The sequence below is a fragment of the Salmo salar genome, chromosome 02 (genome assembly GCF_965601325.2).
Source record: "Salmo salar chromosome 02, fSalSal1, whole genome shotgun sequence".
Classification (NCBI taxonomy): domain Eukaryota; kingdom Metazoa; phylum Chordata; class Actinopteri; order Salmoniformes; family Salmonidae; genus Salmo; species Salmo salar.
Window position 1 is genome coordinate 59,806,493 of NC_138292.1, and position 27,925 is coordinate 59,834,417.

The 27,925-nt window shown below is 45.4% G+C and overlaps 2 protein-coding genes across 10 annotated transcripts in view; one reads left to right on the top strand and one right to left on the bottom strand.

Annotated features, from left to right (window-relative positions):
* Window positions 1–6,438, top strand: part of LOC106587011 (myosin-10) — a 92,526-nt gene extending 86,088 nt beyond the window's left edge. For all 6 annotated transcript variants that reach the window (XM_014174807.3, XM_014174832.3, XM_014174840.3 and 3 more), the window contains 3 exons: window positions 4,629–4,737; window positions 5,754–5,926; window positions 6,148–6,438. In XM_014174807.3, the coding sequence (XP_014030282.1) occupies window positions 4,629–4,737; window positions 5,754–5,926; window positions 6,148–6,298 (433 nt within the window). In that variant the 3' untranslated portion in view covers window positions 6,299–6,438. The remainder of the gene's footprint in view (window positions 1–4,628; window positions 4,738–5,753; window positions 5,927–6,147) is intronic.
* Window positions 6,439–10,659: 4,221 nt separating this feature from the next.
* Window positions 10,660–27,572, bottom strand: LOC106586988 (ubinuclein-2). Of its 4 annotated transcripts, none has more exons than XM_082965581.1 (15): window positions 26,982–27,572; window positions 26,004–26,153; window positions 25,676–25,786; window positions 25,221–25,349; window positions 24,848–24,951; window positions 23,577–24,114; window positions 23,058–23,128; window positions 22,514–22,750; window positions 21,714–21,827; window positions 21,190–21,387; window positions 16,035–16,077; window positions 14,405–15,898; window positions 13,977–14,163; window positions 13,146–13,214; window positions 10,660–12,781 (listed from the first exon to the last, which is right to left on the bottom strand). In XM_082965581.1, the coding sequence occupies exons 1-15, from the start codon at window positions 27,282–27,284 to the stop codon at window positions 12,735–12,737; spliced, it is 3,795 nt and encodes a 1,264-aa protein (XP_082821707.1). In that variant the 5' UTR covers window positions 27,285–27,572; the 3' UTR covers window positions 10,660–12,734. The 4 variants fall into 4 exon arrangements, with proteins under 4 accessions (XP_082821707.1, XP_082821704.1, XP_082821700.1 ...); XM_082965578.1 differs by having other exon boundaries at window positions 24,848–24,954; XM_082965574.1 differs by having other exon boundaries at window positions 25,215–25,349.
* Between the last annotated feature and the right edge of the window lie 353 nt (window positions 27,573–27,925).

Sequence of the window (27,925 nt, forward strand, 5' to 3'; positions counted from 1 at the left end):
CAATGTAATGATTTACCCATACTCAATAGGCCACTAGAGGTAGGAGTTTCCCCTTACCACAGATCTAGAATCAGATTACAAACTACTCAAAATCTGGACCTTTAAAGGCCCAGTCTAAAATGTGATTTTTCTGTGCTGTGTATATATATTTCCACACTAGGAGGTTGGAATAATCCTGTGAAATTGTGAAAATTATGATAATGCCCTTTTAGTATAAAGACAGCATGAAGTTTCAGGCCATTTTGGTGGGATGGAGTTTTTGCCTACCTGGTGTCATCACCATATGGTAAATTAGTTAATAGACCAATAAGAAAGCGTTCCAAACTTTTCTGCCAATAACAGCATTTTTTTTGTTTTCCCCTGACAGTCCTAGCAAAATTCTTGCTTGAGAAATTGCTCTTTGCTAAGAAGCTATTTTTGTTTCGTTTTGACCATTTTAATTGAAAACAATCACAGTAAGGTAATTCATTGTTACCCAGAAATGATTTGATATTGAGATATATATGACTTCATTGGATCTTTAACACTAGGGGGCTGAAAACATACAGTACCGTTCAAACACACTACTTGCCTAGAGAGTTTTCAGCTATACTTTTGGCTGTTTGGCTGTTTATTTACCACCACAGACAGATGCTGGCACTAAGACCGCACTCAGTCAGCTGTCTAAGGAAATAAGCAAACAGGAAACCACTCACCCAGAGGCGGCCCTCCTAGTGGCCGGAGACTTTAATGCAGGGAAACTTAAATCAGTTGTACCAAATTTCTATCAACATGTTAAATGTGCAACCAGAGGGGAAAAAATTCAAGATCACCTGTACTCCACGCACAGAGACGCGTACAAAGCTCTCCCTCGCCCTCCATTTGGTAAATCCGACCACAACTTTATCCTCCTGATTCCTGCTTACAAGCAAAAATTAAAGCAGGAAGCACCAGTGACTCGGTCTATAAAAAAAGTGGTCAGATGAAGCAGATGCTAAACTACAGGACTGTTTTGCTATCACAGACTGGAATATGTTCCGGGATCCTTCCGATGGCATTGAGGAGTACAACACATCAGTCACTGGCTTCATCAATAAGTGCATCGAGGACGTCGTCCCCACAGTGACTGTACCTACATACCCCAACCAGAAGCCATGGATTACAGGCAACATTCGCATTGAGCTAAAGGGTAGAGCTGACACTTTCAAGGTGCGGGACTCTAACCCGGAAGCTTACAAGAAATCCTGCTATGCCCTGCGACGAACCATCAAACAGTCAAAGCGTCAATACAGGACTAAGATTGAATCATACTACACCGGCTCCGACGCTCGTCTTATGTGGCAGGGCTTGCAAACTATTACAGACTACAAAGGGAAGCACAGCTAAATCATTTCTATGCTCGCTTCGAGACAAGCAACACTGAGGCATGCATGAAAGCATCAGCTCTTCTAGACGACTGTGTGATCACGCTCTCCATAGCCGACGTGAGTAAGACCTTTAAACAGGTCGACATACACAAGGCTGTGGGGCCAGACGGATTACCAGGACGTGTGCTCCGGGCATGTGCTGACCAACTGGCAGGTGTCTTCACTGACATTTTCAACATGTCCTTGATTGAGTCTGTAATACCAACATGTTTCAAGCAGACCACCATAGTCCCTGTGCCCAAGAACACAAACGCAACCTGCCTAAATGACTACAGACCCATAGCACTCACATCCGTAGCCATGAAGTGCTTTGAAAGGCTGGTAATGGCTCACATCAACACCATTATCCCAGAAACCCTAGACCCACTCCAATTTGCATACCGCCCAAACAGATCCACAGATGATGCAATCTCTATTGCACTCCACACTGCCCTTTCCCACCTGGACAAAAGGAACACTTATGTGAGAATGCTGTTCATTGACTACAGCTCAGCATTCAGCACCATAGTACCCTCAAAGCTCATCACTAAGCTAAGGATCCTGGGACTAAACACCTCCCTCTACAACTGGATCCTGGACTTCCTGACGGGCCGGCCGCAGGTAGTAAGGGTAGGTAGCAACACATCTGCCACGCTGATCCTCAACTCTGGAGCTCCCCGGGGGTGCGTGCTCAGTCCCCTCATGTACTCCCTTTTCACCCACGACTGCATGGCCAGGCACAACTCCAACAACATCATTAAGTTTGCAGACGACACAACAGTGGGAGGCCTGATCACCGACAACGACGAGACAGCCTATAGGGAGGAGGTCAGAGACCTGGCCGGGTGGTGCCTGAATAACAACCAATCCCTCAACGTAACCAAGACTAAGGAGATGATTGTGGACTACAGGAAAAGGAGGACCGAGCAAGCCCCCATTCTCATCGACGGGGCGGAAAGTGGAGCAGGTTGAGAGCTTCAAGTTCCTTGGTGTCCACATCAACAACAAACTAGAATGGTCTAAACACACCAAGACAGTCGTGAAGAGGGCACGACAAAGCCTATTCCCCCTCAGGAAACTAAAAAGATTTGGCATGGGTCCTGAGATCCTCAAAAGGTTCTACAGCTGCAACATCAAGAGCATCCTGACTGGTTGCATCACTGCCTGGTACGGCAATTGCTCGGCCTCTGACCACAAGGCACTACAGAGGGTAGTGCGTTCGGCCCAGTACATCACTGGGGCTAAGCTGCCTGCCATCCAGGACCTCTACACCAGGCGGTGTCAGAGGAAGGCCCTAAAAATTGTCAAAGCCCCCAGCCACAGACTGTTCTCTCTACTACCACATTGCAAGCGGTACCGGAGTGCCAAGTCTAGGACAAAAAGGCTTCTCAACAGTTTTTACCCCCAAGCCATAAGACTCCGAACAGGTAATCAAATGGCTACCCGGACTATTTGCAATGTTTCACTGTAAGGTCTACACCTGTTGTATTCGGCGCACGTGACAAATAAACTTTGATTTGATTTGAAAAGTTTGGGGTCACGTAGACATTTCCTTGTTTTCCAAGGAAATGAAATGAAATGAGTTGCAAAATGAATAGGAAATATAGTCAAGACATTGACAAGGTTATAAATAATTATTTTTAATTGAAACAATAATTGTGTTCTTCAAACTTTGCTTTCCTCAAAGATTCCTCCATTTGCAGCAATTACAGCCTTGCAGACCTTTGGCATTCCAGTTGTCAATTTGTTGAGGTAATCTGAAGAGATTTCACCCCATGCTTCCTGAAGCACCTCCCACAAGTTGGATTGGCTTGATGGGCATTTCTTACGTACCATACGGTCAAGCTGCTCCCACAACAGCTCAATGGGGTTGAGATCCAGTGACTGTGCTCTGCCACTCCATTATAGACAGAATACCAGGTGACTGCTTCTTCCCTAAATAGTTATTGCATAGTTTGGAGCTGTGCTTTGGGTCATTGTCCTGTTGGAAATTGGCTACAATTAAGCGCCGTCCGCAGGGTATGGCATGACGTTGCAAAATGGAGTGATAGCCTTCCTTCTTCAAGATCCGTTTTACCCTGTACAAATCTCCCACTTTACCACCAATAAAGCACCCCCAGACCATCACATTGCCTCCACAATGCTTTGACAGATGGCGTCAAGCACTCCTCCAGCATCTTTACATTTTTTCTGCGTCTCACGAATGTTCTTCTTTGTGATCCGAACACCTCGAACTTAGATTCGTCTGTCCATAACACTTTTTTCCAATCTTCCTCTGTCCAGTGTCTGTGTTCTTTTGCACATCTTAATCTTTTATTTTTATTGGCCAGTCTGAGATATGGCTTTTTCTTTGCAACTCTGCCTAGAAGGCCAGCATCCCGGTGTCGCCTCTTCACTGTTGACGTTGAGACTGCTGTTTTGCGGGTACTATTTAATGAAGCTGCCAGTTGAGGACTTGTGAGTCGTCTGTTTCTCAAACTAGAAACTCTAATGTACTTGTCCTCTTGCTCAGTTGTGCACGGGTGCCTCCCACTCCTCTTTCTATTCTGGTTAGAGCCAGTTTGCGCTGTTCTGTGAAGGGAGTAGTACACAGCATTGTACGAGATCTTCAGTTTCTTGGCAATTTCTCACATGGAATAGCCTTCGTTTCTCAGAACAAGAATAGACTGACGAGTTTCAGAAGAAAGTTATTTGTTTCTGGCCATTTTGAGCCTGTAATCGAACCCACAAATAATGATGCTCCAGATACTCAACTAGTCTAAAGAAGGCCAGTTTTATTGCTTCTTTTAATCAGAACAACAGTTTTCAGCTGTGCTAACATAATTGCAAAAGGGTTTTCTAATGATCAATTAGCCTTTTAAAATTATGAACTTGGATTAGCTAACACAACGTGCCATTGGAACACAGGAGTTATGGTTGCTGATAATGGACCTCTGTACGTCTATGTAGATATTCCATAAAGAATCTGCCGTTTCCATCTACAATAGTCATTTACAACATTAACGATGTCTACACTGTATTTCTGATCAATTTGATGTTATTTTAATGGACAAAAAAATTGCTTTTCTTTCAAAAACAAGGACATTTCTAAGTGACCCCAAACTTTTGAATGGTAGTGTATGAGGTTGCCTAATGTGGAGTCTTTTACTGCATCCTGATGAAAATGTATGTCCCCATCAGATATGAGTCAGTCAGGGTGACACTATTTACACACTTTCCCGTTATCACTCTTTTTCCTCCCAGGGAGAGGGCAGCAGCCAATAAGATCGTCCGACGCACGGAGAAGAAGCTGAAAGAGGTGGTGATTCAGGTGGAGGACGAGCGTCGCCATGCCGACCAGTACAAGGAGCAGGTGAGTGGTCGTCTCGGGTCCACAATGAGCTTGAAACAGTCTGTTCTGACATTTAGAAAGGGTGAGTAAAAGGCCATGGATGCCATGTTAGCTACTAATTCACTATAATCACAGTGTCTCTGTGTCATCTGTTCTGAAGCTCTCTCTCTCTCTCCTATTCCCACCCACGCTCTTCTGTAGCTTTGGTTCTCTCTCTCCTATTCCCACCCACGCTCTTCTGTAGCTTTGGTTCTCTCTCTCCTATTCCCACCCACGCTCTTCTGTAGCTTTGGTTCTCTCTCTCTCTCTCTCTCTCTCCTATTCCCACCCACGCTCTTCTGTAGCTTTGGTTCTCTCTCTCCTATTCCCACCCACGCTCTTCTGTAGCTTTGGTTCTCTCTCTCCTATTCCCACCCACGCTCTTCTGTAGCTTTGGCCCTCTCTCTCTCTCTCTCCATTCCCACCCACGCTCTTCTGTAGCTTTGGTTCTCTCTCTCCTATTCCCACCCACGCTCTTCTGTAGCTTTGGTTCTCTCTCTCCTATTCCCACCCACGCTCTTCTGTAGCTTTGGTTCTCTCTCTCCTATTCCCACCCACGCTCTTCTGTAGCTTTGGTTCTCTCTCTCCTATTCCCACCCACGCTCTTCTGTAGCTTTGGTTCTCTCTCTCCTATTCCCACCCACGCTCTTTTTTAGCTTTGGTTCTCTCTCTCTCCGTCTCTCTCCTATTCCCACCCACGCTCTTCTGTAGCTTTGGTTCTCTCTCTCCTATTCCCACCCACGCTCTTCTGTAGCTTTGATTCTCTCTCTCAATTCTTCTGTCTGTCCCAAGCTTTTGTCTCCATCTTTGTTTTTCCAATTTCTATCCCACCATTTGTCCATCTCCCCCCTCTTCTCCATATATCCCCCTCTTCTCCATCTCTCTCTCTCTCTCTCTCTTTCTCTCTCTCTCAGTGTTTTAATCTTGAATTGGCCCATGAATTTGCTATGTAAATACGTTGAATTGTGCCAATAAAATTCAAATCCTCCCCCTGTCAGATGGAGAAGGCCAACTCTCGTATGAAGCAGCTGAAGCGTCAGCTGGAGGAGGCTGAGGAGGAGGCTACCAGGGCCAACGCCTCCCGTAGGAAACTACAGAGGGAGCTGGACGACGCCACCGAGGCCAGCGAGGGCCTGACCCGCGAGGTCAACACACTCAAGAACCGCCTCAGGTATAGCCTCTCATAACACTCTGTATATACACTTCACATAGTTATTTATGCCCATCGGAGTTCCCTCTGCCAGTTTCTTTAAAACAAAGAAGAAGACATTCATTGTTATCACTTCCCGTACATGTTCATCAACACTCCTATAGATGCAATAGGACACACACACTGTCATAGATCTGTGGGTGTGATAAATGATCATGTCTATATTTGCCTGTTCGCCTCAGGCGTGGAGGCCCCATCAGCTTCTCGTCTAGCCGTTCAGGCCGCAGCCGGCAACTCCATATCGACGGAACCTCCGTGGACAATTCTGATGACGACGCCGACAGCCGCGCCAGCGACCACAACGACACGCAAGCCTCCAACCAGACCGAATAGACGCTCCCTGCTAATCCTACCAACCCTATCGATTAGCCAGCCTGGCAGCATGGTGACTACAACACCTCAGCCTCTCCATCTGTCCCTGTCCACGAGTCAACAGCAGGGAGAACCAGGGTCCTGTTCATTAGGCACCAAAACAGAAGAAAACAGTCCGAAACAGGGAGGGACTACCTGGATTTGTCCAATAAGAACCGCTCATTTTCATTTTCCGTTGAAAGACGCTTTCAAACGTTTTGCTACGGTGTGTTCTAATGAGTACGACCCAGACCACCCCCCCAGAAATGCTCCCTTCCTGGGGATGACAAAACAATTACTCCCACTTGAGCGGCTTACTCTGCCTTACTCTAACAATATTCCTACTCTACTCTGGCTAGCTGCTCGGCCCGGCGAGTGTCCCAATGATCTTATTATAGTCCTCCCTAGGCGTGGAATTATGTGCTCCACTTAAATGAATATGTAAACTTATGTACAAGTGCTTTTTACTTATGAACTATGAGTGTGTGCACATGTGAGTATGTAAGGTATGTGTATGCCTCTGCACGCCAAACTGCAAGGAAAGGATCGAAACTGGGAAACGTTCACTTTTGTCATCCTCCTCCCACATTAAACAAAACATTGTCTTGTAATACAAGTGTGTCACCAAATGTAAAGCCAACATCTCTCCCCTAGCTTATTAAAGCAGGCCTAACAAAACTCTGTCCTCTCCGATGATAGTCCTGTTCAACAATAGGTCAGAGGTCAATGGACTGCCTCCGCTTCCCTCATTGCATGAGTCTCTTCCTGATGTACAGACTATTATTCCGCTTCTCAACACTACAATGAAACAAGATGGTGGATTCACACAGTCTGACCTGTTCTGGAAGAAAAAAGTGGAACGGAAAGGATGTTTTAACTGTGAAAAGCTCACAACACTTTATAAACAATTGGTAACTGACTTCTTAAAGGAATCGCATAGGTCATGATTGACGGTTTTTGTTGTTGTATTTTGACCAATTGGAACACTATTTTTCCTGTTGTTCAGGAAGAAGGGTTGAAGGCAGTGAAGTGTGGTATGCTTAGATAGATGGTCGCTGGCGTACGTATCACAGAGAATCGCTGGAAACTGCACATAACTGCACAATGAGTATTTATATGCCCCTGTAACGAGCCAGGAAACCCCAAGTTTCTCTCGTGAGTGGTCACATGATGTACAATACAGCTCCTTAGTCCAACACTAATGGTGAGAGCTTCGATTGAACGTGTAGTTTGACTAGCTAAAGCCTACCACTCAGAGCAAGGGAGACTGCCATCTCACTGTGTTTGTGCCATGGTTTGGAAGCAAAGTAGGACCCCCAACACTCTCTTATAATACGCTGACATACCAACTACCAAGCACTTAGTATTCCTAGATATAACAGCCTTCTACTGGGGATAGCATCTCAAAGCTCTAAAACTATTAAGCCCACTCTTAACGTACCAGAATGTCCATATCCATCAGCGCTCTCTATTGTTCCTTTGGCATCTCTGTTCAGTATTAAAAGAGGATAATGTATGGAAACTGCCACTTTCATTTGACTTTTACTCCAATGTTAGCTGAGCTGTAATGACATGTTTCTTTAAAGTGCCTTAGACACTAGATAAGAGCATTAGTGGGTAATGCATGGTGTGCACCTGTATCAAAAAGAAAGACGTGTAGGTGTGCACCTGTATTAAAAAGAAAGACGTGTAGGTGTGCACCTGTATTAAAAAGAAAGACGTGTAGGTGTGCACCTGTATTAAAAAGAAAGACGTGTAGGTGTGCACCTGTATTAAAAAGAAAGACGTGTAGGTGTGCACCTGTATTAAAAAGAAAGACGTGTAGGTGTGCACCTGTATTAAAAAGAAAGACGTGTAGGTGTGCACCTGTATTAAAAAGAAAGACGTGTAGGTGTGCACCTGTATTAAAAAGAAAGACGTGTAGGTGTGCACCTGTATTAAAAAGAAAGACGTGTAGGTGTGCACCTGTATTAAAAAGAAAGACGTGTAGGTGTGCACCTGTATTAAAAAGAAAGACGTGTAGGTGTGCACCTGTATTAAAAAGAAAGACGTGTAGGTGTGGTGTATGTGTTACATAAAAACCTAACGAGGAAAACCTGGTGAACGGAAAACAAACACTTATTTTTCTTCTTCTTTGTCTTGTGTAATTTTGCTGTGTGTCATATCATACCCAGTGTGCACCTCCTCTCCCGTTCATATACCTGTAGCAATGTCTCCATAGGTAGTGTGTGTGTGGGTCAGAAATCAGTGTTACTATTAACTATGTGAGATGTGGAGCCTTCTGCTCCCCATTCAAGAGCAGAATGTGATTTCATTTGGATAAAAGCTTTAACATCCATGATGTAGTTTTAATTGTGTTTGTATTATTATTATTATTATTCTCAGACTGGCTGTTGACGACCAGGCTTTCATTACAACTGCAAATACACCCCCCCCCCCCCCCATTTTATTTCTTGTATGCCTCCTGTATTTCTAGACAGTGATTTTTAAAAAATAAATAAATAAAGCATATTCATTGTAGAAATAATGTGATTCCAGTTTGTCCTGAGCAGAGGAGCTCCTAGAGACTTTCAATTCAGTCATGCATGTTTCTCTCCCCAAATTGGAGAGCACAGAGGGTAGCTATGCCCGAAGTGCAAGGACAAATATGATGGGTTGTTTAGGGAAGTGGTCTAAATTCAGTAAGGGGTTGAGAAAAGTTAGAAAACAAAAACAACTCTGTGATTTGAACCAGGGACCTGCTGCAGATGACAACCCAAATGTTATACTCTCCACCAGCTGGGGGTATGGGACATCATTGGCGTAGCCAGGAACTTGTCAGGTGGGCCTGCATCAATTTGGGCAGCAAACTTCCTGCAATTTTGCCATTGGGCAGAGGAAAATGTGCAGTTGTATAGCTCATCTCATGCTATTCTACACATTATGACATGAGGCTGAGAGAAAATGGAATTTTTAAAGCTAATTACAGCTAAAATATAGGTGTTGACTGATAAAGGTACTGGATATGAGTTGTCTTGTTTGCTAAATGAACAAATGAAATAGGCAGAATGGTTATTATAGCCATAGAAGCACAGTGGCAAATGCAGTTATATTCATGGATTATTGGGGGTGTGGCTTTCAGTTAGTTCTTTTTGGCATCCCATCCAGTGAGAGTGAATGTAAATCCAGGTAATCTGTTATATTTAATCAAGTCTGACACACCCAATGCACTGCTTGCTATGAATTCTATCTGTTGGTGTTTGCATATTTAGGTAAAAAGACAATGTCCTGTTTGGAACATTTGACAAGTAAAGAGCAGATTTTTTGTTGTTGCTCAATCTGAGTGGGTGTCCTGGGCAGGTGAGCGGAAGGGCTCTACCACATGGTTTTCACCTGTCCAGTCATTTCTAATCAGTTACTTCAAGGGAGGAACAAAGGATGCACTTTTGAAAGAATCCAAACAGGGCCAAGAACTGGGAAAGCTCCACAGAGCCTTCCACAAAGCTAGGGCCTGTTGTTACCTGGAAACCACCGGCATGGGTGATAAAGGTTGAAGATCCGGGATATAGCGCGATTGAGGTTTAAAGGCAATGTCTCCGCATTTGCAGGAGACTGCATTCACAGTAAACGCTGCTGACGTCCACTCAATAGGAAATTACCTTTACATTTCAACCGCATTGTGGCACGGATCTTCAGCCTTATGCATTGAATCGAGCCCTGACCTTTCCAGGGTACAGAAAGTGAACACAAATGTTGACATAATTGAGGGACTGTACAAAACATGGATTTATGACAAATGTATGAAAAAAAATCTATTGCCACGTCTTAAGGCTCTCGAGTGCAACATCGTTTCACTTGTGGCTCCCGAATGGTGCAGCAGTCTAAGGCACTGCATCTCAGTGCAAGAGGCATCACTACAGTCCCTGGTTCGAATCCAGGCTGTATCCGGCCGTGATTGGGAGTCCCATAGGGCGGCGCACAATTGGTCCAGCGTCGTCCGGGTTTGGCTGGGGTAGGCCATCATTGTAAATAAGAATTTGTTCTTAACTGACTTGCCTAGTTAAATAAAGGTTAAATAAATAAAAATAAAAAGGCTCTATTCAAACTGAATTCCTGAAGCATTACAGTTTGTGTGCTAGAAATGTTAAGGTAAATTCCATTTGAGCTGACAATCAGAAATTACCTAAGGTTGGAACAGTCTTTAAAATCCGATATACAGATTGAATAGAGCCCTTACTTCCTTTAACAGGTGTCTCGAGAGCGTAGTTTTGCCCTACCTTCAGAACTAGAAGGGTTCTTTTGAAAGACAGCTGTCACAATGGAGGACGGAAGACAGGGAGCACAAAGAAATTACTCAGGCCCTATTAAAAACCAACTGTATTTTATTCCATAAATCGACACACAAAAATAATCTACAAAAGAGACCGAATTAAGTAACCAGTTACCATGAAATGTAATCTTTACCCACCCCAAAAGCTTTAAAATGTCACCTGCTGCTCCAGTCACAGAAAGAAACAACTTTTCACCATGACATCCTGACAGACCACAGACGGACAACACTCATGGGTACATTTCAAAGAGAATGATAGGAACACACACACTGACCAAGGCACCCCATCTATATGCTAGGAAACTCATCTTTGGCGCCATCCTTGGTGCAGTTGGTCAACATTCATACTGACATTGGAAGGAGGGATGAAGGATGATAAGAGATGGACAGAGGCAAGAAAGCCAGAGGTCCCTCCCCTCTGACCTTCTCCCCCAATGGGTTTTGAGAAGACTAGGAGAGAGGAAGTGAGGAGTATGCTATTGAGATCTTCCCAGATATAGGAAGAGAGTAAGGAAGAACAATTTCTAGAGAGGTATTCAGTAGGTGAGAAAAGAGAGTTCTTTAGATGAGAAAAAGGACTCAGACATACATACACACAAACATTCGCAACTCCCAGAAATATATTGACAGCTGAGTAAGAGGTTGAAAGCCAAGCGATGACTTACACTTTTGCATTGAAGCATTTATAGTCCTGCATAGTTCTTTAATGAAACTTACAAACTAAGGCGTTTTGTCATATTGAGTTTTGAGTGTGTTTTAGTTGATAATTTTTTTTTTTTACAAAGTAAATTAATTACAATTTCAAAAAAAAAAAAGTTCAAGTAGGCTACAATCTCGCGTCTCCGTCCCCTCTCTCACGCTCCACTCCTCTTTCCAAAAGAGGAGTCTAGCTTTTACGGTTCAAGTTTTTTCTCCAGAAAAGGTCCAGTGTGATTATACAGCACCAAAGACACGCTGCGCAAGAGAGGGGAAAACTCACTCTCTCAAACACAAACACACACACACACACACACACACACACAACAGAGAAAAGGGGGATATACAATTCGCACTCACACAGCACAGACAGACCTAGAAAGAAAATACAATATATAATAATATATGTAGGTTGTGTACGTACACACACACACACAATCTCACCGGGCACACTCGTACCTCTAAATATTTTTTTATCCCTGTGTAAATTACAAATAATTTATCCATTTTTATATTAGCTATACTACCTTAACAGTCATTTGTGGGGAGCAGAGGCGACTTTAAAACACTCTATGGACACACCATCTCACATCGGAGACAAGTTAACAACTACCTTCCTCAGACAGTCAAGACAACTACCAAAAAATAATTTATACTCAAATCTGCTTTAGACGAGAAAAAATAAAAACAGACTCAAATTCAAATTAAATGACTTAGCTAACAGCGTGCTCCCTCTCCTGGGTGCTCCCTCTCCTGGGTGCTCCCTCTCCTGGGTGCTCCCTCTCCTGGGTGCTCCCTCTCCTGGGTGGTTTTCATTACGGAACGGACACACTGGTAGCGTTTGCAGGTCGAGACTACTTAGCACCTCTGAACAGAGTGCCAGCCATTATTTTCAAACTGATTCTACATGTAGAATCAAGCGAAAATGTCAGCAATCAGACCCTCACCGGTGGGGTGGTCCGAACAAACGGCAAATAGATCGACATTCGTTGCGGTATGTGCGCTCCGTTGGTGCACAACATAGCAAAACGCCTTTTAAACGAAAACGAGTGTTCAGTCAGTCCTTCCTTGTTTTTGTATTTGTTTTTCTACGCTTGGAGCCTAATGAATACGACCCTGTCCTCATTCCACAGTGATAAAGGTCGGTCATGTAAACATGTTGACAAGAAAAAAACGTAAGGGAAAAAAATTCATTATCATTCACCCCAGGTCCATTTTATACCCAGTAATCATAAACATACAGCTAAATTAAATTCATAAATTGTCATGGTGAGGGGGAATTGATTCTTCAGGTCCATATTGAGGGAAGAAGGCTCCTCCCCCCTGTATTATTACATCATTGTGTCCATCTGTCCAATCAAAGTGATCCTAGTGGATGTCTCGATGTCACTCTCTGTCCTCCGTCTCTATTGGTCAGTGGGACTTCCTCTTCATGTCGCCACCCTGGCTTTGGTTCGCATCTGAGGTAGAGGGGGTTTAAAATGATTTGTTACATCATGTGTAAATACATGATACAGAAAAATACTGAACACCTAACACACAGGGAGGAGATGCTTCATCGACAGACAAGACACGGGCTTCTAGTGTTAACACAGGCATGCAGATCACCGCTAACATTGAAGCAGGCAGACAGGTTGGGAAAGAAGACTTTACAGCCAAACAGTGAGTGAGCGATATCAACATGACGCAGGGAATGACAACAACACAAATGGAGGAAGGGAAGAGGAGGAGGGAGGTAAGGGAGGAGGGGGAGAAGTACTGGAGGAAGGGAAGAGGGAGGTAAGGGAGGAGGGGGAGAGGTACTGGAGGAGGTATGAAGTTTACCTGAGAAAGCAAGCTGCAAGTGAGGAGGTAGAGCAGCATGTGACCCTGACTGGAGACTCTTATACAGATCTGAGGAGAGATGGAGGGAGGGAGGGATGGACAGACGAGAGGAAGAAGGAGTGAGGAGGTAAAAAAAAGGGAAGAATGGAGAGGGGGAAGGGGTTGAGGAGAATAAAGGTGAGAAAAGGAACATTAAAAGATGAAAGTAGAATTTGAGTAAAACAAAATCAGAAAGTGAGGGCAGATAAAAGAGGGATTAAAGAACACAGGAGTGAAGGGAGGATGGATGGATGGATGGATGGATGGATGGATGGATGGATGGAGGGGGAGAAGGAGTGAGGGATTGGATGAGAAAACGAGACAGGCAGGGCAAGAGGGTTACAGTGAGAAACCTTTAGCATAGGCACATTAGAGCTAATTATACTTCAGTATGGATCCACAGCACGCACACACATACTGCACAACACAACACTGACCATGAGTAACAAAAACTAAGACTAGAGGAATCTCAAGGGACCACAAACAAATCTAACTGCGGCTCCATTTATTTTGCCATCTTAATAAACACTGAGTTTCTTTGTCATTTGATCAAATTCATCCAATAAAATGTCATAATAATGAAGTAGTAAATTCTTTAAAGACCTTTACCACATCATGATCTACAGTACAGACTTTTTCAGTGGTATTAAGAGCCCTAAAAGTTCTACTGAACCGTAGAGAACAGAGAGAACAAATGCTTTATTTTTGCTCCTATATATTTGCATGCCCGGTGCTTTGAAAGATCACAGCCTTGTGGAGCCACTGCCAGTTGGGCACCGGCCAATTACTCACCCATTAAGTCGCTCTGTGAGAGGCTGTATCCTGAGTTGGCGCCCGTGCCCAGGCCGCTGACCCCCGGGGCTCCAGGAGGAGTGAAGTTGAGCAGCGATGGGAACTGGTAGGGCAGTGAGACGGGCACCAGCCCCCCTAGCATCCCAAAGCCAAGTGGCCCGCCCAGGAGGGGGCTGCTAGCTGACACCTAGGGGGAAGGGGGTGGAGAAAGAGAAGGAGAGAGAAGGGATCAGGTGACTCAACTTAGTGACATATATAGTGCCTGACACAATCTCTTCCTTTCTCTTCTGACTACGTGGCCAAGCCTTTGCAGAACATACTCAAAACTCAAGCGAGAAAAATGCAGTCAGTATCTAAGAGGTGCTTCTCTTGATCCTGTTTTTCACACTTCTTGACACTTTCTGGTCGCATGGGATTGGCTGACTCACCTGCGTCAGGTGTGAGGTGACGGAGGGTGTGGCCATGGTTGCCGTGGGCACCCGACTGCCTACAGCCTTGGCTCCGCCCACAGCTCTCTGTCTCTGTCCGTGACAGGTCGAGACCGTGCCGGAGGGGCTGTTGTCTGGGCGACTGGTGACGGGCGACATGCGCATGGGGCTGCTGTTGGAGCTAGCGCTGCTAACGCTACTACTGCTAATGACAGACGGAGCCTTCTGGCTCCCCGCGAAGCTATAACTGCCCTGGCCCGACTTCACCTGACCCCCACCTTGGACACTAAATGGGGGGCGGAAGCCGGCAGTCTTGGGGGACTGGTACTGGAGAGGGCTGGAGATCATTTGAGAGTGAGAGAGGAGATTGGAAGATGAGGAAGAAGGGGAGGAGATGGGAGGAGGGGTGGGGGCAGGGGGGCGAGGGGTGAGCTTGATGATGGGGGAGGAGTTGTTGCTGTGGGAGGACTTGGTGAGGGTTGCCTGCATGGGGGTGATGAAGTTGGACTGGTGGTGGGGCTTGGATTTTCCCTGGTGGTGGGAGGGGGACTGGGATGGTGAGGAGCCCACCGTGGAGGTGAGGTAGGAGGGTTGCTGGGGGCTCTTGGAGTTGAGCTGATGAGGGCTCTTGGAGTTGAGCTGCTGGGGGTGTGAGTGGGAGTTGGTGGCACGGGACTGAGGGGAGGAGGAGGGCATGTTGCTCATCATGGCACCGCCATTACTGCTGCTGTTGGATTTGACACTGCTCTTCCCCAGTCCTGGTATTGCCACCCCCATGCCCAGGGAGACCTTCTGATGGGGGGGCAGGAGTGGAGAGGCTGTGGGAGGGGGCCGCTGCTTGGTGGGCGGGGAGGGGGATGACGGTGGGTGGAGCTTACTCCCTCCGGTCATGCCCCCTTGCCTGTGAGTGGCGGTCGCCATGCTGACATTGTGTCTCTGAGTCTGTCCCATAGAGCCTGCCCCTTTCATCATGCCGTACACTCCGTCGGCGCCACGAGACACCAACGTGGCCCCCGCGAGCTGCATGCGAGCCGACGACGCCGTGGAAGTGGAGGGAGAGGTAGATAGCGTGGTCTTAATGTTGGCCATCGATGGCATCGTCACCATCGTCGACGAGTTGGCGTTTATCTTGGAAAGAGAATGTGAGGTGAGTAGGGAAGACGAGGGGGAGTAGTGAGGGGTGATGGAGGGGGGGGAGGAGTTGGGGATCTGGAGAGGCGGGGGGGAGAGGGGGGAGGTGAGGGTGAGGTCAGTGACGCTGCCGTGGGGACCCAGGCCCTTGGCGGCTTGGCTGAGGAAGGCGAGGGCGTGGGAGACGGAATCCAGGGAGGGGGCGCGGAGGTCCTCGTCCAGCGAGTCGGACAGGCAGATGGGCTCCGAGGGAGACGAGGAGGTCCGGCGGGCCTGGATGACGGAGGGGGTGGAGGGGACGTGGGGGAGAGAAGGGGTGGTGGCGGTGGGGAGATTGGGCCTCTGCTGAATCCATTGGCCCTCCTGGAACACAGGGAAAGGACAAAGGTTAGCATTAGCCCTGCATCAGAACACATGGCACCGCAGGTAATACCAAATAACCATCTTGTATGGATAGAAGGTAACAAACGTCAATTGAGAGTGAAGAGATGTCACTGACCTTTGCTTTAGCCCTGGGGGTGGGGACCATCCTTTTCTTGACCCTGGACAGAGAAAACAATGGTGTGTTAAGTTAACATCCACACAGGAATGCTAATCCATCTGTCAATCAGTCATCTGTTTCTTCAGATATACTCGTCAGGATCGAGGTAAAGATGAATGGAGCAAAGAGTTCCTTGATGAAAACAAACATATGCGTATATATGTATGCATGTACAGTCGCGGCGAAAAGTTTTGAGAATGACACAAATATTAATTTTCACAAAGTCTGCTGCCTCAGATTGCCGTTATACAAACTGAGGCAGCAGACTTTGTGAAAATGAATATTTGTGTCATTCTCAAAACTTTAGGCCACGACTGTATGTACAGTTGAAGTCGGAAGTTTACATACACCTTAGCCAAATACATTTAAACTGAGTTTTTCACAATTCCTGACATTTAATCCGAGTAAAAAAATCCCTGTTTTAGTTCAGTTAGGATCATCACTTTATTTTAAGAATGTGAAATGTCAGAATAATAGTATAATAATAATAATAATAATAATTCAACTTTTATTTCTGTCATCACATTCCCAGTGGGTCAGAAGTTTACATACTCTCAATTAGTATTTGGTAGCATTGCCTTTAAATTGTTTAACTTGGGTCAAACGTTTTGGGTAGCCTTCCACAAGCTTCCCACAATAAGTTGGGTGAATTTTGGCCCATTCCTCCTGACAGAGCTGGTGTAACTGAGTCAGTTTTTCAGTTCTGCCCACAAATTTTCTATAGGTTTGAGGTCATGGCTTTGTGATGGCCACTTCAACACCTTGACTTTGTGGTCCTTAAGCCATTTTGCCACAACTTTGGAAGTATGCTTGGGGTCATTGTCCATTTGGAAGACCCATTTGTGACCAAGCTTTAACTTCCTGACTGATGTCTTGAGATGTTGCTTCAATATATCCACATAATTTTCCTGCCTCATAATGCCATCTATTTTGTGAAGTGCACCAGTCCCTCCTGCAGCAAAGCACCCCCACAACATGATGCTGCCACCCCCGTGCTTCACGGTTGGGATGGTGTTCTTCGGCTTGCAAGCGTCCCCCTTTTTCCTTCAAACATAACGATGGTCATTATGGCCAAACAGTTCTATTTTTGTTTCATCAGACCAGAGGACATTTCTCCAAAAAGTACAATCTTGTCCCCATGTGCAATTGCAAACCGTAGTCTGGCTTTTTTATGGCGGTTTTACTGTGGATATAGATAGTTTTGTACCTACTTCCTCCAGCATCTTCACAAGGTCCTTCGCTGTTGTTCTGGGATTGATTTGCACTTTTCGCACCAAAGTACATCCATCTCTAGGAGACAGAACACGTCTTCTTGACAGGTATGAGGGCAGCGTGGTCCCATGGTGTTTATACTTGCGTGCTATTGTTTGTACAGATGAACGTGGTACCTTCAGGCGTTTGGAAATTGCTCCCAAGGATGAACCAGACCTGTGGAGGTCTACAATTTTTTTTCTGAGGTCTTGGCTGATTTCTTTTCAGTTTCCCAAGCAAAGATGCACTGAGCCTTGAAATACATCCACAGGTACACCTCCAATTGACTCAAATGATGTCAATTAGCCTATCAGAAGCCATGACATCATTTTCTGGAATTTTCCAAGCTGTTTAAAGGCACAGTCAACTTAGTGTATGTAAACTTCTGACCCACTGGAATTGTGATACAGTGAATTATAAGTGAAATAATCTGTCTGTAAACAATTGTTGGAAAAATTACTTGCGTCATGCACAAAGTAGATCTCCTAACCAACTTGCCAAAACTATAGTTTGTTAACAAGACATTTTTGAAGTGGTGTATGTAAACTTCCGACTTCAAATACACACACATATATATATATATACTGCTCGAAAAAATAAAGGGAACACTTAAACAATACATCCTAGATCTGAATGAAAGAAATAATCTTATTAAATACATTTTTCTTTACATAGTTGAATGTGCTGACAACAAAATCACACAAAAATAATGAATGGAAATCCAATTTATCAACCCATGGAGGTCTGGATTTGTAGTCACACTCAAAATTAAAGTGAAAAACCACACTACAGGCTGATCCAACTTTGATGTAATGTCCTTAAAACAAGTCAAAATGAGGCTCAGTAGTGTGTGGGGCCTCCACGTGCCTGTATGACCTCCCTACAACGCCTGGGCATGCTCCTGATGAGGTGGCGGATGGTCTCCTGAGGGATCTCCTCCCAGACCTGGACTAAAGCATCCGCCAACTCCTGGACAGTCTGTGGTGCAACGTGGCGAGACATGATGTCCCAGATGTGCTCAATTGGATTCAGGTCTGGGGAACGGGCGGGCCAGTCCATAGCATCAATGCCTTCCTCTTGCAGGAACTGCTGACACACTCCAGCCACATGAGGTCTAGCATTGTCTTGCATTAGGAGGAACGCAGGGCCAACCGCACCAGCATATGGTCTCACAAGGGGTCTGAGGATCTCATCTCGGTACCTAATAGCAGTCAGGCTACCTCTGGCGAGCACATGGAGGGCTGTGCGGCCCCCCAAAGAAATGCCACCCCACACCATGACTGACCCACCGCCAAACCGGTCATGCTGGAGGATGTTGCAGGCAGCAGAAAGTTCTCCACGGCATCTCCAGATTCTGTCACGTGCTCAGTGTGAACCTGCTTTCATCTGTGAAGAGCACAGGGCGCCAGTGGCGAATTTGCCAATCTTGGTGTTCTCTGGCAAATGCCAAACGTCCTGCACGGTGTTGGGCTGTAAGCACAACCCCCACCTGTGGAAGTCGGGCCCTCATACCACCCTCATGGAGTCTGTTTCTGACCGTTTGAGCAGACACATGCACATTTGTGGCCTGCTGGAGGTCATTTTGCAGGGCTCTGGCAGTGCTCCTCCTGCTCCTCCTTGCACAAAGGCGGAGGTAGCGGTCCTGCTGATGGGTTGTTGCCCTCCTACGGCCTCCTCCACGTCTCCTGATGTACTGGCCTGTCTCCTGGTAGCGCCTCCATGCTCTGGACACTACGCTGACAGACACAGCAAAGCTTCTTGCCACAGCTTGCATTGATGTGCCATCCTGGATGAGCTGCACTACCTGAGCCACTTGTGTGGGTTGTAGACTCCGTCTCATGCTACCACTAGAGTGAAAGCACCGCCAGCATTCAAAAGTGACCAAAACATCAGCCAGGAAGCATAGGAACTGAGAAGTTGTCTGTGGTCCCCACCTGCAGAACCACTCCTTTATTGGGGGTGTCTTGCTAATTGCCTATAATTTCCACCTGTTGTCTATTCCATTTGCACAACAGCATGTGACATTTATTGTCAATCAGTGTTGCTTCCTAAGTGGACAGTTTGATTTCACAGAAGTGTGATTGACTTGGAGTTACATTGTGTTGTTTAAGTGTTCCCTTTATTTTTTTGAGCAGTGTATATACATACACACATATACATATATATATATATATATATATATATATATATATATATATATACACACACACACATACACAGTGCATTTGGAAAGTATTCAGACCCCTTGACTTTCTCTACATTTTGTTACATTACAGCCTTATTCTAAAATGTATTAAATAGTTTATTCCCCTCATCAATCTACAGACAATCTACCCCATTATCACAAAGCAAAAACAGGAAAACAAAAATAACTTTTACATAAGTATTCAGACCCTTTACTCAGTACTTTGTTGAAGCACCTTTGGCTGTGATTACAGCCTCGAGTCTTCTTGGGTATGACACTAGAAGCTTGGCACACCTGTATTTGGGGAGCTCTCCCATTCTTCTCTGCAGATCCTGTTGGAAGGTGAACCTTCGCCCCAGTCTGAGATCCTGAGTGCTCTGGAGCAGGTTTTCATCAAGGATCTTTCCCTCGATCCTGACTAGACTCGCAGTTACTGACACTTAAAAATATCCCCACAGCATGATGCTGCCACTACCATGCTTCACCGTAGGGATGGTGCCAGGATTCCTCCAGACGTGATGCTTGGCATTCAGGCCAAAGTGTTCGATCTTGGTTTCATCAGACCAGAGAATCGTGTTTCTCATGGTCTGAGAGTCTTTAGGTGCCTTTTGGCAAACTCCAAGCGGGCTGTCATGTGACTTTAACTGAGGCGCAGCTTCCGTCTGGCCACTCTACCATAAAGGCCTGATTGGAGGAGTGCTGCAGAGATGGTTGTCCTGCTGGAAAGTTCTCCCATCTCCATAGAGGAACTCTGGAGCTCTGTCAGAGTGACCATCGGGTTCTTGGTCACCTCCCTGACCAAGGTCCTTCTCCCCTGATTGCTCAGTTTGGTCAGGCAGCCAGCTCTAGAAAGAGTCTTGGTGGTTCCAAACTTCTTCCATTTAAGAATGATGGAGGCCACTGTGTTCTTGGGGACCTTCAATGCTGCAGACATTTTTTGGTACCCTTCCCCAGATCTGTGCCTCAACACAATCCTGTCTCGGAGCTCTACAGACAATTCCTTTGACCTCAACGCTTGGTTTTTGCTCTGACATGCAGTGTCAACTGTGCCTTTCCAAATCCTGTCCAATCAATAGAATTTACCACAGGTGGACTCCAACTAAGTTGTAGAAACATCTCAAGGATGATCAATGAAAACAGGATGCACCTGAGCTCAATTTTGAGTCTCATAGCAAAGGGGCTGAATACTTATGTAAATAAGGTATTTCTGTTTTTCTATTTTTAATACATTTGCAAACATTTCTAAAAACCTGTTTAGGCTTTGTCATTATAGGGTATTGTGTGTAGATTGATGAGGAAAAAATAGTATTTCATCAATTTAGAATAAGGCTGTAACGTAACAAAATGTGGAAAAAGTCAAGGGGTCTGAATACTTTCCAAAGGCACAGTATATTTATACTCGGGACTCCGACATTGCTCGTCCTAATATTTCTAAATCCCATTATTTTACTTTTTAGATTTGTGTGTGTTGTTGTGCATCGTTAGATATTGCTGCACTGTTGGAGCTAGGAACACAAGCATTTCACTACACCCACAATAACATCAGCTAAATATGTGTATGCGACCAATAAAATCTGATTTGATCTGTCAATCAGGCATATATATACAATAAAAGGTATAATTGCCATTATAAAGCCAACTTATTTATAAGGTCCAATTATAGTTGAGATAACTTACATGTTGACAGTGAGGTGACTGTGTACAACACGGCTCTCCTTGAACAGCATCCTGGCCTGCATCCAGCCCTTGGGCCACAGTGGTTTGACCTCGTTCTCCATGAAGGCCTTGAGGTAATCCTCCACGGAGAGAGAGCACTGAGACGACTCTAGTTCATAGGAGCTCAACTTCACACGCACCAGGTTACACAGCAGCGACCTACACAGACAGACAGACAGACAGACAGACAGACAGACAGACAGACAGACAGACAGACAGACAGACAGACAGACAGACAGACAGACAGACAGACAGACAGACAGACAGACAGACAGACAGACAGACAGACAGACAGACAGACAGACAAATTAAGAAAGCTTACTAATCTATTATCTTTTCAAATCAACCACTTCCTGTATGACTTTGCTCGAGAATTTCGCTTTAGTGTCTAGGCCAGATTACTATAAAAGCACTTTGTGACAACTGCTGATGTAAAAATGGCTTTTTAAATTAGATTTGATTGAGGGCAGTGGATGGCCTGTTACCTGAGCTTGTCGTCCCAGACAAACTTCTTCCGTGGGCCCATCATCCTCTTCCCCGGCTTCCCCTCGTCCTCCTCTTCTGATCCGTTCTTCTCTCCCTCTCCAGGCTGCTGCCTGCTAGGGTCCAACACACACACACACACACACCTCAGAATCAGCATGTTCTAACAACCTCAATATATACCCGCAGAGGCAGAGACGCATATAAATGAAAGCAGTGATGAACACAGGCAGAGTAGAGCACTAAAAATAACCTAACAACCATTATGGATAAGCGATATAGCATTACAGTATACCAGGGGTACTCAACTATTATTTAAGAAGGTCCGGTCATACAAATTTCCTAGGTGGCAAAGGTCAGGATGGATTTTGTCATTTATCAGCATAGTAACAAACCCCCACCCAACAACCCCAAACTGTTCAAATCCTTCTTGTTGATAGAGAGAAAATCTTGCCGTTTTAAAGCTCATTTCCTGCACTTCTACAAATTTTGCCATATGATACCTGAGTGAATGACTCATCAAAATCAAATGGGGGCGCGCTGGGTGTCGAGGCCCCTGGGCGTACCCATCTACCTAACATGGGCTATTTGATCAACTGCACATTTCTGACAGGTACTAAATCAAAATGTCTCTCTGTCAGGGAATGTCAAACTGCCCAATGCGACATCAAATGTAGAAAAATGTCAAATGTAAAGTCGGGACCCGCGGTCCGTATTGACCCCGTTCTGGGTCCGCATCCGGACCACGATCCGCCTGTTGAGTATGGCTGCAGTACACTATGGGGTATTGTAATCTTCTTACTTGGCAGCCTTGACCATGCAGTCCATGTTGTATCGTTGGATCTGCTCGGGCATCACACTGCACACAGCCAGCTTCAGCTTCATCAGGGGCGTACGCAGACGGTCATCCTGGATGTTGAGGCTAAGCTTCTTGAGGCGTTTGAGCAGGGCCTCCTTATTGCAGGGCACAAATGCCTCCAGGTGAGAATACACCTCCCCACGTAGCCCCATCGGCTGCTCCTGCACCTGCAGCTCAATACTGGGGGAGGAGCGGAGGAGAGCGTGGAGGGAAGGGAGAGGAGCAACAGAGGGAATTAACAGGAGTGAGAGAAAGGGGGGGATGGAGAGAGAAAGATGGTAAGCAAGGAAAAGGGATAAAGAAGAGACGACAAAGATTAAAACAATTTGCGTGCGAGAGAGAAAGATGTTGGGAGAAATGTAGAACAGAGTGGGGGTGAAAAAGACAAGAAAAGAGATGAACAATCGACTCCAATATCAGCAGTATGACACATTCAGGTTGGAGACGGAGAGAAATGTACAATGGGTCAAAAGAACGACAAACTCACTCCAGTAGGATGTTATTCATATCTAGGGTGAAGAATTTCTTCCTTCCCTCTTGATCAAACTGACGAGAGGCCTGTGAAGAAAAGAGGTTGGTGAGCAGACTGTCTTCCATGGAAAGACGCACAAAAGCAAAAAGGAGCCGTCCGTGTCAGTTTCAAAACGCCTGCATTGTCATCTTGCCAGTTTTCGCTCATTCTTGATTTGTCACTCTCTCTTTCTTCTCTCTCCCTTTTGGCCACCAGTTGTCTGTTGCTAGTCTACCTTTCTTTCATGTGTTTTGCTCTCATCCGCTCTTCCATTCTGCTCTGCTCCTCTCTAACCTCTCTTTGCATTTTTACCACGCTGTCAAGAAATGCATCACAAATCTTCCAAGAACTGAAACACTGTTTTTTGTTTATTTCAACTGTACAAAATTCCAGGAAGTTACTCAACAATTAAATCAAGGGATGATCACATAAACATTAAGTAAACAAATAAATCAATCTATGATAAACTGGAAATGCCCCATCAGTGCGACTCACCGCCCGTAGGTCCTCGATGCGCTTGATGAGGGGGGCGGGCAGGCCGTCAGGGAGCGGAGGTGGGTGTAGGAGACCCCCTGAAACACCCAGCCCCCTCCCTAACGCGCCCCCACTCGGCTTCGGCCCTGAAACTCCAATTCCTATCAGGCCATTCTCTCTCCCGGGCGTGGCCACGTGCGGATTAGCCGAGCTGTCCAGAAGGCTGAAGTCCAGGTCACCCAGAAGATCCTGGAGCTCCTTCTCATTTGCTGAGCCCAGCAGTGACATCATGGCGGGGTCCGCGGTGAGCTCGGCCAACGAGACGTCGTTGTTAGCCGCGTTAGCGTGCAGGTGGGAGTTAGCCAGCAGGTGGTTGGCTCGCGGGGCGTTGGCCACGGAGCTGCCCATGCCGGAGTGGGGCGCGATGGGGTTCATCTTCCTCATCTCCTGCTTCTCCCGGGTGAAGCGGCGCAACATGGCTGCCAAGCACAAGGAGTCCTTCATCAGCTTCTTCCTCTTCTTCTTCTCTGGCCGGTGGATGTTCATCAGAGACGACACTCTGGATCAGAAAGACAAGAGAGATGGGTGAAGAGGGGAAAAAGAGCGGGAAGAGAGGAGAGATGGAAGAAAGAGGAAGGAGGGAGAAAATAGTGAGGCAAGTTATGATGTGTAATCTCGAAGACAAGAAACCGATAAGCAAGGCAATGTCTTTTCAATATGATACAAGGGAAACAACAGTCTCATAATATCTGCTGGTCTATTTCTGGGAATAGGAGTATTTATGGCAGCGGAGTGATCAGCTTATCAGAGGGTAGCTAATGTAGCCTTTGTTAAGGACACTTGGCCTGTCACACAAGCCCACGGGCCATTCAGAGAGAGCATCACAGTGTATCATGTCATAGTCAGACATATCTGTACATGGGTAGGAATGAACAAAAATATATCTATATGATGAATTCGTCTATTGTATTGTATGCTATGCTGAAGTGCATACATTTCAATTTCAGTGCACATTAGGTAGGGTTTGACACGGGGAGGTATAAAAACTGATTCAAAAAGCATTACAAGACATTTTGAAGAATGGTTCTTGAAACATGCTCAGTTCCATTTGAGAAATATGCATAGAACAACAATGTCCCTTTAGATGATCCCTTTTGCTCTTACAGCAAGAACAAAATAATCAGAATTATTCAGCAACCATTCTATCTCAAATTGTAATTAGCGAAGGTACAGACATGCCTGACAGGCACAAGAAGCAGTGATGTATCCATCCCACTATCCTATCATCTCACCCTGGTTTGGGCACTCTGTTCTTCCGGGGTTTCTTCTCCTCCAAATTGTTTCCTTCTTTCCTCCTTCGTCTCTTGATCACTTGCTCCTCGCCATCCTTCAGCTCCTGCTAACACCGGAAGGCACAGACACAATTTATGAAAAACCAAAACAACCAGTTGGATAAACACAAATAAAGCATCAGGGACGGGGTCAATTATTCTAGTCAATTCAGGAAGTAAACAAAAATTCATTGATTTTCTCATTAATTTTGAATAGAATTAGAATTTCTGTTTACTTCCTGAGTTGACATCATTGAAATGGAATTGACCCCAACTGACTAATATAGTGTAATTTCACTGTATACAATGCTTCATGCCAGTATCCCACCCTTACTCTGGGTTTGACATCCTTGCCCCCTTCCTCTCCCTCTGACTCGGAAGCAGCTCTGAACTGCAGCGTGCCCGTGTTGATGTAGAACCCCCCCAGCTTGGTAGTCAGGGAGGCCGGGACCAGCTCGTCATACTGTCACACAAAACAAAATGGCAGCCGTTACATTCAGAGCATAGATGCAGAATACAGACTAACTTCAATGAGTGTCTGACAAACAAAAGAAAACATGTCACTGTGGTGAATGTAGGTTAGTATTTATGGGGTGAGATTGATTGGTTGTGCGAATTGGTGCTGTGGTTGATTGACAGTCTTAAGCACACTCCAAACAGGAAGCGAAACTCCAGAGCGGAGTTCGCCAGAATAGAGCAGATTCCTATTTTCTCCACCTATAATACAGCCTAACATTCCTTCTCCACATGAAGGCATGTAAAAGGTAAAAAAATAAAAAAGATACTTACAGCCTCTGAGTTGTCAATAAAAGGGTCGGTCTCATCGTAGCCGAAGCCTATGTCAATCAGATCCTGCATTCTATCCTTCCTCTTCTTCTTTCCTGCTGCATTGGCATTGCCCTGTGTCACAGAGGATACATACTTTCACATGTACATTCTGTATAACCAGTAGTCATAAACAAGAAAAAAATGGCTTATAACCAGATATAACAGGTTTATAACCTAGTTCAACTAGCTATTAACCAGATAAAAAAGTCAAACTAATCTTAAAACTAGTATCTTACAAGTGGAGTTATTAGAGCACAAAGTTTTACCACGGCTCCAAAAAATAACATACATATTTGTTCTCAAACTTCTTGGCCAGGGCCTCCACCTGCAGTCGTTCTCTCTCGTCATCGTTGAAAGGGTCGCTAGGGTCAAGGGCAGGAGGCAGGATAAAAAGAGTTGGAGTCTGAGTTGGGGCTGGAGGAGGAGTGTTCTTTTTTGCCTAGAAAGCGGGGAATGGGTGAGGAAAAGTGTAACTACTGGAAAAGAAATGAACTTACCCACAATAAACAAACAACAAACAAAGTAACAAATAATATTGTGTTATTGTACCGGATGTAAATCATATTGCTATGCAATCATATTGCCAAAATAGCATTGGTGAAGAAGCATTTGTATTTAGATTTACAGCTGGTTTATAAAGTTGTAGTATCACTTGTAATTATAAGTTTGAGAACAATGTATTATATATTCAGCATAATTGCTATGCAAATATGTAACAACAAAAAATTGTTAACTACTGTCCCATGCAATGATGTCTGTACACACCACTGAGTGTCTTGATAACGTAGGCTACATCCTGGTACTTCCAAACCTACTCCATCTATTCAGCACTGACTGGTCTTCTATATGTCACCCATAGGAGGCTAAACTCAACTGTACTGGGGCACTTCTACGTGCCATATTAATGGCTGTATGACTGGTGTAAACTAAAAAGAGAGTTGGCAAGTTATCAAGAATTGGAAACAGGTAGCGCCAGACAACCTTTATCACTGCATGTGCATAAGGAGTGCCTACAACTGTAATCTTGACGGGCCGTTCGAGCTGAGTACCAAGAAATTTGAGTGAATGGCTTAATGAATGGCTGAGTTAGGGTCTTTTGTGTGAAGTCCATGACTGGTAATTTCCTCCCACCGACCACGCTAGTCCGTGGAAAGACAAGATACACCCACGTTCATATCCTAGTTTATAACAAGTCCCCACTAACCAAGTTAATAAAATCAACTGGTGTTGATCCATGTCTTTCTTGACCAAACAGAAGGAGTCATACCTGGATGTTTTGGATGAGTTCGCTGTAGTTAAACTCGGCCGACGATTGATCGCTGGGCTCGGACAGAGATAGGTTCAACCGCACGGTAATCCGTTTTCCTTCAGCGTTGTCCTTGTCACTACTAGTTTTGCCGAAAAGCCCACCGCCACCATCTGCCCCGGACGCTTTCGTTTCGACCTCACCGTCCGCATCCAAGTCGATGTCGGCCTCGTCATCCTCCAACCGGCGTTTCCTAGTCTCCGTGGCTGATCCCGCAGCGAAGGCCGAGAGGGTGACAAATTGTACTTTTCTCGGTTCGGCCATTTGGATGTGCTGCCTGTCTGAACCTCGCTTCGGACAGACAGCGACAACGCGAGCTACTTCGCGAAACTACTTCAAATTTGCGAATTGAAGGGGTTTGCGCGAAACTGCAATGGCTATTTAGTAGCTAATAAGATGTAAGGGGGTCATCCGCACCATTCGAATTGAATTTCAGGGGATGAGATGGTCGGGGAAAAGTTGTTTTTTCGGTAGCTACTTGCATCCTCAATTGCTATGGGATCGAGACATTCAAGGTGGCCATCTTGGATTTCAGGAGTAAATAAAATATCAGAGAGGTCACTGGGCCTGCGCGCACAGACAAAACGGAAGTCGCGTGAACGAGGGGGTTATCGTGGCCAATCACTGCATTTGCTCCCATTTTAATCCCGCCCCTATCACAATAGGCGATAATAAGAACATCTGAAGATGGCACTAGTATTATGACCTTAACGGTGATGTCTTTTGTGAAAGGACATTTTATCACATCATAGCCCATGTCACCTGAATAATTTTGCTCACTAATAAAGAAAATGGATGGCATCTGTTTTGATGGCATTCTTATGTCATCCATTCAGTCAGTGCTGAAATGCTGAATTGTGTGTTTTTCCACAATGACCTAACTACACGCACCGTAAATCCCAAAC